General features: G+C 36.9%; 2 protein-coding genes across 2 annotated transcripts; both read left to right on the top strand.

Annotated features, from left to right (window-relative positions):
• On the top strand, nucleotides 1-579 carry LOC122316198. Its single transcript, XM_043132732.1, has one exon. The coding sequence runs from the start codon at nucleotides 1-3 to the stop codon at nucleotides 577-579; it is 579 nt and encodes a 192-aa protein (XP_042988666.1).
• Nucleotides 580-1,887: 1,308 nt separating this feature from the next.
• Nucleotides 1,888-2,610, top strand: LOC122316197. Its single transcript, XM_043132731.1, has one exon. It carries the CDS (start codon nucleotides 1,888-1,890, stop codon nucleotides 2,608-2,610), a length of 723 nt encoding a protein of 240 aa, XP_042988665.1.
• Nucleotides 2,611-11,724: the final 9,114 nt, after the last annotated feature.

Genomic DNA, 11,724 nt, shown 5'->3' with positions numbered 1-11,724 from the left:
ATGGACGATGAGATTTCCAACTTATACAAGGGCCTACGGTTAATTGAAGAGGAGCAGCAATCTGTAAACATCTCAGAAGAGGATGTTTTGGTCTCAAAGGAGAAGAGTAGGAAGTGTCTGATAGCATTAGTAGAATCAAAGAAGGACATCAACAAGGGTGGTTTCAAGGCAACAATGGCCAAGGTGTGGAAAGTAGAGGGGTCATTAATCTTCAAAGATGTTGGGAAGAACAAGTTCCTTATTGAGTTCAAAGATCCAGACGAGAAGCATAAGGTGATGCAGGGTCGCCCCTGGTCCTTTGATAGGAACCTTAACCTTATCTGTTTACAAGATTGTTTTGGTTGCTTAAATCTCCAAGACATAAACTTCACATTGGATCCATTTTGGATCCAACTCCATAACCTGCCTTTCACGGGTATGAATAAGAAAACAGGTGAGAAGCTGGTTTCAACCATTGGTCAAGTTATGCTGGTTGATGTTGATGATCAGGGAATGGGTTGTGGACAATATATGAGAGTCAAAGTTTTAGTGGACACCATCAAGCCTTTTCCAAGAGGTCGATTCCTTAACAAGGGGTAAAGTAAATCATGGATATCATTCAAATATGAGAGACTACCCAGTTTCTGTTTCCATTGCGGGGCCATTCAACACACCTCAAAGAAATGCATAAAAGCCTGCATGAGATGGAAGGCTTCGAGACAAACAACAACTCCAGTATGGCTCTTGGCTTAGAACTAGTCCTCAGTCGAGTTCCTACCAGGCCTAGGCAAGGAACAGGGAAGAACAGGGGGATAATGGAGAGCTCAGGCAAAGCACCCTTGATGGAATGGGAGCTGGTTTGGGCGGTAAAATTTTTGACCCATCAGCAGCAAGAAAGCAAGGATGGGATGCCAACAACCTCGGGACCTCAAGACTGAACCAGCATACTTCCCCCCCTTATGGCAACTTTGCCAATGCAGGTAATAAAGGTCAAGTTGCTTTGCCAAATGGGGAAATTTTCTCAATGCCCGAGGTGCCAAGTAAGGCAACTAGCTTATGTGCTGTGGATACTAGATTGTCCAAGAATCATGCTTTTAGCAACCTACAAACACCTTTCTAGTTAATAGACCAGCCTATGGCCCCTGTACAAGATGACACTCAGGCCCCTCTCCTTGTGAGTGACTTGGCTACTGAGGTGGAATGATACAAGGCTGATGAGGTGTCACAAATGGTACCCCACATGAAAGGCCTTAATAATCTGGAACAAAAGGGGTAATATGGGAATTCACAGCCAAGTGATGGGAGTGATGAACATATTTCCAAATGCAAGCTAGAGGGCCTTCAAAATAGCTCGAAGTGGAAGAGAAGGGCCAGGCAGAAGCAACTTGTGGTTAAGGGTGGTAGGATCACCAAAGAGGCAGGTAAGAAAAGAGCTACCATCACTATTTCTAATGGATCTCAAATGGACTCTATCCATGACAATTGCAGGTGCAAAAAGAAAGGCAAGACAACTGGACTATGTGAAAATGAAAAGCAAATGGGATTGGTGGGAGCTGCTAGGCAGTCCTGCTAGCAATCATGATCCTCATAAGTTGGAACTACCGAGAGCTTGAGAACCTTTGGACAGTTAACTTCCTTAACCTTCTAGTTAAGGATAAGTGCCCTAAAATGGTGTTTCTAATAGAGATAAAATGTTCACAAAAGAGAGTGATGGAAGTATGTAGCAAGTTAAAATTTGATTCTTGTTTGGTGGTTGAAAGTAGAGGGAGTAGTGGAAGACTTGCACTAATGTGGAAGAGCCATGTGAATGTAGTCATTTATAACTACTTGAAGTGGCATATAAATGCCCATGTGAAAAATGACCCTGAAGCAACAAACTAGCTCTTCACAGGCTTTTATGGCCACCCAATGACATCTAAAAGAAACAAGAGCTGGGAATTCTTAAAGGCCATCAAAGCAGAGGTTTCCATACCATGGCTTTGTTATGGTGACTTCAATGAAATCACCTGTCAAGGGGAGAAGATCGGAGGCTGCCCCAGGCCATATAGACAAATGGAAATATTTAGAGATGTCCTTGAAAGCTGCTCTTTAAAAGCAATCCAGACTAGAGGCTCTAGGTACACTTGGACAAATAACAGAAGAGGGAGAAGTTTTACCAAAGAAAAGTTAGATCGGGCTCTAGTAAACCTAGCTTGGAAGCATTTGTTTAAGGAAGGTTGCTACTCTGTGGAACCTGCAGTAAAATCAAACCATTCTCCACTTGTTATCTTTATTGGGAATAAAAGGAATTATGGCAGCCCACAAACAAAATGCTTCAGGATGGAAGCAGCATGGTTATTAAATGAAGACTGTGTTCAAACCATAAAGGAGGCTTGGGGAAAGGCTGCAAGTGGTGAGGATCTTTCAACCACTTTGAAGAGAATACTTCTCAATTGCAGGTCTGCTCTAAACATATGGAATTCCAAAACAAACAAAAAGATCCCTGCAGATATAAAGAAAAAACTGGTAAAAGTGAAGGACCTGCAAGAAAATGTAAGAGGGGAGCATATAGATTCTGCTTCAAAACTACAAAAGGAAATTGACCAATCGCTAGTCGAGGAAGATCTTAAATGGAAACAAAGGGCAAAATAACATTGGCTTCAGAAGGGGGATAGAAACACAAAATATTACCATATGCAGGCAACTCATAGAAGGAAAATCAACAAAATTACTCAAATCCTAGATAATAGCAACCTGTTGGTGACTAAGAAGCAACATATTGGGGCTACCTTCTCCCAATTTTTCTCTGAACTTTTCTCAACATCTCATCCCTCTGGCTTTGAAGAATGTCTTATAAACATGACCCACAAAGTAACACCAGAGATGAATGGTTTTATGTTGCAGGAATTCACTGAGGAAGAGGTCAAGAAGGCTATGTTCCAAATGAAAAGATTAGGCTCCCCTGGACCCGATGGGTTCCCAGCCTTATTCTATCAAACTAATTGGGAATTACTTGGCAAGGGGGTATGAAGTTTTGTACTCAAGGTTCTAAATGAGGGAGGGTCTTTGGAGGGGTTCAATGATACCTTCATTACTTTAATCCCAAAGGTCAAGAAGCCCAAGAAAGTTTCTAATTTGAGGCCTATCAGCCTATGTAATGTTATTTATGAAATTGTTGCAAAAGTAATGTCTAATAGGCTTAAGATTGTATTACCTAACATTATCTCCTTAAATCAAAATGTTTTTGTTCCAGTTAGGGCCATCACTGACAATATTTTGGTAGCTTATGAGACTTTTCACACAATGACAACTAGGATGACAAGAAAATCTAGCTTCAGGGCCATCAAACTTGACATGAGCAAGGCAACGATCGCTTGGAGTGGCACTTCCTTTCCTCAATGATGGACAAAATGGGATTTGATAGGAGATGGATCTCCATGGTGATGAACTACTTATCCTCAGTTACATACTCAATACTCCTCAATGGTGAACCACAAGCCCCTCTCAAACCTTCCAGAGGTTTAAGGCAAGGGGGATCCTCTATCCCCTTACCTCTTTATCCTTTGTGCTAAGGCCTTAACAAGCCTTCTCAACAAGGCTGAGATGGAGGGTAGCCTAAGTAGTGTCCCAATGGGAAGAGGCCCTTTACGAGTCAATCACCTCTTCTTTGCTGATGATAGCATGATCTTCTGTAAATCAAACTCTCTTGAATGGAGTAGATTAATGAGGATATTAAACCTATACGAGATGGCTTCAGGCCAAATGCTAAATAAAGAAAAATCTTCCATATTTTTCAGCAAGAACACACCATCAAAGAACAAGAGGACTATTATGTAGATTGCTGGAGTCTCAACAACAGGCTCTTTTGAGAAGTACCTTGGCCTCCCTGCCTTGGTAGGAAGATCAAAAACTACAACCTTTCATGGCCTAGTTGATAGAGTGTGGTCTCGGATCACAAACTGGAAGACCAATAGTCTATCTACAATTGGAAAAGAGATCCTGCTCAAGTCTATCCTGCAGGCCATCTCAACTTACTCCATGGGAATATTTCTCCTTCCTCAGTGCATCACCAATAGATTGGACCAGCTTCTTTGGAAGTTTTGGTCGGACTTCAATGAGGATCAATCAAAAATTCATTAGGTAAAATGGTGCACTCTAAACAAGTCTAAATATCAAGGGGGATGGGGGTTTAGGAATTTTAATAGCTTCAATCTGGCCCTCCTAGCAAAGCAAGGGTGGAAAATTCTTACAAACCCTGAGTCTCTGGCTGCCCTCACTCTAAAACAGAAGTACTTTCCACACGATTATATTCTGGAAGCAAAGATAGGGTGCAGACCTTCACTAGCTTGGAGAAGTATGCTATCAGGTCTAAAACTACTAAAGGAAGGCCTATCATGGAGAATTGGCAATAGACTTCAAGTAAAGGTGTGGGAAGACAGATGGCTGCCTCCACTTCCTAGCCCTTCACCCAAACAACAATGAGAAGGCAATCCCTATCAGTTTGGGCTAGATAGGGGGTCGACCAATATGGGAAGGCACTAACAATGGCATCTTCTCGGTGAGAAGTGCCTACCACCTACATAGGGAACTACAAGGTAACAAAGTAGGAGGAACCTCTAAAGGACAAGTACAAGACGACTCCTGGAAGGTCTTGTGGAAACTGCAAGTGCCTAATGGAGTCAGGATGTTTTTTTGGAAGGCTTGTAATGAGTCACTAGCCACTTTCAAAAATCTGCATAAAAGGAAACCTAGAGATGACAACCTGTGCCCTATCTGTCACCAAGATAAGGAAATTACAAAACATGTGCTATGGAGATGTGGGGTAACACAAGATGTGTGGTGTCAAGCTAGCAGACCATTACAAAAGTTATCTCTGGATAGTGCCTTCTTTAAATCCATCTGGGATCAAATGATTGAAAGACTATCAAAGCTAGCTCTGGAAGAGCAGGTATGTTACTAAGATTGATCTGGTCTAGAAGGAATGGATATGTGCACAAGAAAGAATTCAATCATCCAAATGCTATTATTAACAAAGCTTATGGAGACCTGAAGTGCTTCAAGGCCACCAAATCAACTGTCCCTGCAGCTATAGCCCCTATTTGCTCCTAGATCTTTCAATGTTGGAAAAAACCTCCAGAGGGTCGTTACAAAATGAACTAGGAGGCCTCTATCAATGCCTATATGTGCCTAATTGGTATAGGAGTAATTCTCAGGGACTGCAAGGGAATGGTCCTTAGAACACTAAGAGCTAAAAGGAACCTCAAACTGTCTCCTTACGCAGCTGAGGCATATGCCATGATGATGGCAGTCCTATTCTACAAAGAGGCAGGTCTTAATGAAATTATCCTTGAAGGTGACTCGAAGCAAGTGGTTGATAGGCTGCAAAATTCCTTGGAAGACTAGAGTCCAGGAGGCTTATTCATAGAGGACACTAAAGTTGTTTTAAAATCTTTTGTTTCTTGGAATGTTTGTCATACTAAAATGGATGCTAATATGGCTGCTCACTTGCTAGCCAATGATGCCCTTTTAAGTGAATCTGATCTTTATGATCTTGAAGAGATACATGTTTGTATTAAGCAAGTAGTAGATGTGGAATTCTTGTAATCTGTTTGCTTATGCAATAAAGCTATCTTGATTTAAAAAAAAAAAAAACTATTCACTATTCACAGTATCCTATAACTTGCACGCATAGTTTTACTTAAAGACCAAAATTAGAAATTCCTGCCACACTCATGTGATAGGAATTTGTGGGATAACTAGAAGACCAAATAGCCCTCATAAAGAGTGGATGAGCCCACAACTACAGGAGCCCACAAACATGAATCAGGGGTCAATGGCCATCGCGTGCCAACATAGAATTTGAATCCACATATTATCAATCACTAACTAATGACATAACTAACAAAGAGGTCTCCCATGTGACACACACCCATAATACTCACCTAATACTTACCTAGGTTATTAATTCTTCGAAGATAACAGCTGACTGAGAATCTAAAGATTTGTGATCCAACCAAAATTAGAGGAAATCGCACCATCAAGCAAGCCCCCACCCTCATGCAATCAACCCACATAAATGAAGGTCAAAGGACATGCCTAAGGTAACTTTTGAACTCCATTCATTCGAAATATTTACTGAAATACATACTAGATAAATCATCGGAGGTGTCCTTGATACACTTAGCCCCTCCAACTTTCTGATTTCAGGTTATCGTAAGACGTTGTTAAAGCTAGGAAACATGTCCACAACAACTACAGTCAGAGAACTTGATAAATTTCAAATTAAATACTTGGAAGTTGTTGTAAGATACATTGGAATATTTGGTTTAGAAAGGTTTGTTCATGTTCTATTTTCTAATAGCTTTTCCTCCATAATGAATCTCTTTACATAGCATTTGAAGATGTTCACAAAAGCTTTGAATTTTGAATTCCTTCTAACTTTGAAGTTGATTGCTCTGTTGAGCTTTTACTTGCCAAGGTAAAAAATTCTCCACATCAGGAGACTTTGCGCCTCCAACCCCCCCCCCCCAAGGTTCTAGAGAGAAGTGGGTTGTGGGCATGTTAGACACATGGATGTGCGGGGTCATGTGTCGTTACACATAATAGCTTTTTATAGTCAGTCAGATCACGTCTAGTATGTTGCTAAAAGCTATGGTTGAAGTGGACATAGTCATATAATTGATAAAGTAAAAGAGAAACTAAATAAAACCATGGGAGAGAGTACATCCTTGCCCATTACCAAACATCAAACTTTAATAGTATCCCTAAAGCCCCAGATTTTCAAATTAATAACGGAGTCAGGTCGCAGGCATGTCAGACACAAAAAATCAGGTCATATGTCCTTCTATGAAACGAGATATCAGGAATAATGTGTCCAGCATGTTAAAGGGAAAATTAGATTTGCAAACTGTATGGGCAGGAGAATTAGCAAGATCATGAAACTTCAAGTTTACATAATCCAAGAACAATATAATAAATTGTAGAAATCTCAAAAAGTTCAAATCAAGTGCACTTTTACAACAACAACAACAAAGGTGCACTTTTTACAACAAAGTGCTAGGAGTGTGTGGGCTGATCATCATGAAGAAGAAAAATAAAATTGAACTAAAAATTCTTTTTGATTCAATACGTGCAGTTGACTCGCAAGTGTGGAAGCATACAAAGTCATCATAAATTCTAAAGACTAACGCCGCTAGGTTTTTACCCCCCAAGTCCTTCTATTAGCCTTAGCTATTTGTATGGATTGGCACTGCCAACCTCTTCTATAATCGAACTTTGAGGCCATTTATATAACATAAAATGGAGCTTTTGTATAGAGCTAGTGTGGATAAGTGATATTGGCAAGTGATAATGATCTCTTGTATGTGTTTTAAATGTTTTTGCTGCAACACACTTATTTAAAAAACTTGTAGTGATGATCGACCAAAAAGCCGTCACAATTTAGAAGCCTACATTGGATTGGGGGCTTTAAATTTGACGAAAATAATATCAAATCAAGAATTTGATTTAATGATTATCCTTATTTGATTTCATAATTATCAAATCATGAAATTTCATTTTCATAATGATCAAGATGTCTACCCTATTTTATCTCCATGTAATCTCCCTATAAATAGGGATAAATGTTTTGCATTTAATAACAATTGAGAATAAAAAATATGTATCCTTCAAAGTCTATCTCCCTCTTTCTCTAGACTTTTTCCATCTTTTTTTCTATTATATTATATTTTCTATCATGGTATTAGAACCTTTAACTAACACCAATTAGGATCCTATGGACTATTTATTTTAAAATTCTTCTGCTTTACTTCTCACAAAATTCTTATCGTCTTCCAACTATGTTTCATCACAAATCCACACATTTGGAGTATCCTTATTAGATGTAAGCCTTATGTATTGGGTTTTGGTCTATTGTGAGCATTATTTGAAACGCCAAACTCATTGTTGGCCTTTTGATTTTAATTCTATAATTGAACAATGACATATGTAGCCCTTTTTGGCTCTATCTTTCGCCCTATTGTTAGCCCTTTGTTAGTTTTGGCCCAAGATCAAACTATTGTTGGCCACAACTACATATTGGATGTTCTAGTTGCCAGTCACTTCATCACTAGTACTACTTTCATCATCTCATCAATGATCAATCAGCGACTATGAAAACCACACTCAAATTTCAAACTCAAGATTTCAAAATTGTCCATCTTGAGTTTGAGGGGATGTTGAATATAATATCAAACAAGAATTTGATTTGATTATTGTCTTGATTTGGTTTCATAATTATCAAATCAATTGACTTGATTTTCATAGTTATCAAATCAAGAGTTTCATTTTCATAATGATTAAGATGTTTACCCTATCTTATCCCCATATAATTTTCATATAAATATGGACAAATATTTTATATTCAATAACAATTGAAAATAAGAAAGATGTGGCCTTCAAAGTCTATCTCCCTCTTTCTCTCTTCTCATTCTTCTTTTCTATTATATTATATTTTCTATCAAAATTAAGCTACATGGAGTGGTTTCCACCATTGTCACTAATCGAGACGTTACCTTGACAAGTTCTTTTTGGAAGAAATTGTTTCACTCACACGATACTTACTAATCCTATAGTTCAACCTAGCATCCATGGTTAGATGGTCAAACTGAGATTGTGAATAAGTGTGTACAACCATATCTAAGATGTTTTACTCATGATCAGCCTAAGGAATGGATGACTTGGTTACCTTGGGCAAAATAGTGGTATAACACTAACCTTCACTCTTCTATCTATTCAATCCACTTTGAACCCTTAATGTGGGGTTTTTCTCCCTACTTAAATATAATATGTCTCGAGCACTACTCATGTCGTTTCTGTTGATACTCAATTAAGGCCATGGGAAGCTATGTTAGGGTTATTGAAGAAGAATCTCTTAGCTGCACCAGGGTCTATGAAGCATAAGTATGATATGCAACATATTAATTAAGAGAATTTGAGGTTGGTGATTTTGTGCACCTCAAATTGCGGAAATATAGGTAGAATAGCTAGATGCCAAAGCTCTAAACTTACTCAACATTTTTATGGGCCCTTTAAGGTCCTCTATCCACCTAATGGTTCACATAGTTTGTCTTAAAAAATATATGGGTCCTATTGTTGTTTTTCTCGACTTGCTTACCTTCTTTTGATCCTTGCAATGCTCTTTACACTAAATCAAAGTGCATCCTACAACATCAGCTGATCAAGTTATAAAATCAATCTTGTTGATGCAATTTTTAGGCATGTCTGCGATGTGCCCTTACAACCTTCAACCAAAAAGGAAAACTTGCAGAACCCAGTAAGGGATGCCTCTGATACTTAAGTCAGTGATCAAGAGTTAAGCTCTTTTAATGACTACTGAAACTGTGAATCGATAGTACGTACCTGGTAGGCTACTTATAAGAGTTGAGGTATTCTACTATGGCAAAACCTCTCCTTGAGCACAACTCTCAATTCGACCGTTGATAGTGTGCATCTGACATGGATATCTCACTTGGACTTATCTCAACAGATTTGTATCCCGCCAAGATATGGTTAGCTAGGTTTCTATGATGATGATGCCATTATATGATTTACCTCCATGGACTGATCCCAATGTTGGAGGGATATATATAGGTCATTTTATCCCTAAGCTCATATAGAGCATTTGATGTAACTTAATCCTTTAATTGTCCAATATCATATCAATAATGTATGACGAGGGCCCTTTCATCGCCCACAGCTCTTTTCTTGCCCATAAAACACATGTATATCCAATAGACCCTTGATTGAGCTCTTGTTTTAGTGGCATAGAGCTTTTGAGGACTTACTTAGGGCCAAGCAAAAATCTGAAAATCCGATTCTGAATCTGACTCCGACAAAACGAAGTTGGAGTCGGGTTTTTTCTTTTTCTTTTTTTAATTTTTCAATCGGAGTTGAAGGTGTCATCGGACCGACTTCGATTCGGATCCGAATCCAACTTTATGCTCCAACACCTACTCCAATCTAATCTGAATCCGACTTTATGCTCTGACTCCAACTCCGATTTGTACAAATGTTATAAAAATATGTATTTATCTATATATTGATCATATATACTATTATAGTTATATTGTTATATAACTAGAACTTATATGGTTTAGTATACTTTTATAATTAAATTCAATAATATATTAGTATGAGCTAATTATTATAAAATAATATACTTATACTATAATATAAGTAGACTAATAATAGTTTAGTATATGTAAATAGTATTACTACGGCACTAGTACTGAAATAAGTCTAGTAGTAAGCTAATAACACATAATATTCATTTATGAAAGTATAATAACATGCAATTAGACACTAGAAAGTCTAGTATATAATTACGTTAGAAATAAGTTAGACATTAGTATAATATAATAATATATAATATTATAGTATAATAACATGTATTTAGACACTAGTATAAGTCCAATATATAAATGAATTAGACATTGATATAGAAATAACTAATAAGTCTAGTATAGTAAGTTAATATCAAATAATAATAATTTGCTACAGTTTAATAACATGTAATTAGACACTAGAAATAAGTTTAATATTAAGTTTTATTTATTGTTGGAATGAGAACATGTAATTGATTTTAATTTGTGTTGTTACTTGTTGTGGTTGGGAACAAGTAACAATATTTGGAGTTTTGCTTATATAAATTATGTTTTAGTTTTGGCTTGTATTAAATTAGCAGTGAATGATTTAATTTTTTTGAATGATTTAGTTTTTTTTCTGTGTTTTAGTTTTGGCTTGTAAGTTGTAGTAAGTTAGTAGTGAATAATTTTTATTAGTTATGTTTTTTTAACTTGTAGTAAATTAGCAATGAATAATTTAGTTTTATAGTTTTGATTATGTTTTTAGTAAAATTGAGGTAAATCAATAGTGAATGATTTAGTTTTAAGTTTAAATTTTTAGAAAAATTGAAATTAGAAAGCCTACAAAAAATCATTTAAAAAAAATGGACTAAATATGAAACTAAACAAAAAAGTCCAAAAAAAGCTCAAAATCCTACTTCGCTCCGACAAGTCGAGTCGAAGTCGGACTGAGCCTACACAAATCGGAGTCAGATTTAGGGGATTCCAACTCCATTTGTGAGAGCTCGCCCCTAACTCTACTAAGGAAGAATGGAAGGAGTGAAAAAGGGAGGTAACGGAAGGTTTGAGTTAAAGGGTACTGCTACCATGTTGCCCAAATTGACACCTGAGCAGGCCTTAATGCAAATTGCACTTTTATTTTTGTTATTTCTTTCAAATATTTTTTAAACATTTTTAAAAAATAAAAAAATACCAATACACTAATAATCGTTTCCTTAAATATTAAGTAAAAAAAATTAAAAAATAAAATAAAATATATGAGTAGTCAAATTGAGAGAATAAACTCAAATGGCATGGTATCATTTTCCTTCAGTTAAGTAAGTGGAATTTGCATGGATGAAGGTGTAGTTTGGATAATGAGATGAGATAGTTTTATATGAAAGTTGAATAAAATATTATTAGAATATTATTTTTTAATATTATTAATGTTTTATATTTGAAAAAGTTAAATTTTTTATTATATTTTGTGTAAAAAATTTATAATAATAAGATAAGATAAGATAAAACTATTTCTATGTTCGAAGAGGGCCTAAATCTTGCATGCCGGGAGTGGAGTGAAGTTAACACGCGGGCTTTCAGTCAAAAGGGTTAATTGATTTAGCTCGTGGGCTTTTAGTTTGAACATGTTCCTTGGGCTTTATTT

The sequence above is a fragment of the Carya illinoinensis genome, chromosome 7, assembly GCF_018687715.1.
Source record: "Carya illinoinensis cultivar Pawnee chromosome 7, C.illinoinensisPawnee_v1, whole genome shotgun sequence".
Classification (NCBI taxonomy): Eukaryota; Viridiplantae; Streptophyta; class Magnoliopsida; order Fagales; family Juglandaceae; genus Carya; species Carya illinoinensis.
This window is presented reverse-complemented; position numbering and strand designations above follow the sequence as displayed.

What these genes read in the sequence shown, in the direction of transcription:
- LOC122316198 (XM_043132732.1), top strand. Translation starts at nt 1, where the DNA reads ATGGACGATGAGATTTCCAACTTATACAAGGGCCTACGGTTAATTGAA.
- LOC122316197 (XM_043132731.1), top strand. Translation starts at nt 1,888, where the DNA reads ATGACATCTAAAAGAAACAAGAGCTGGGAATTCTTAAAGGCCATCAAA.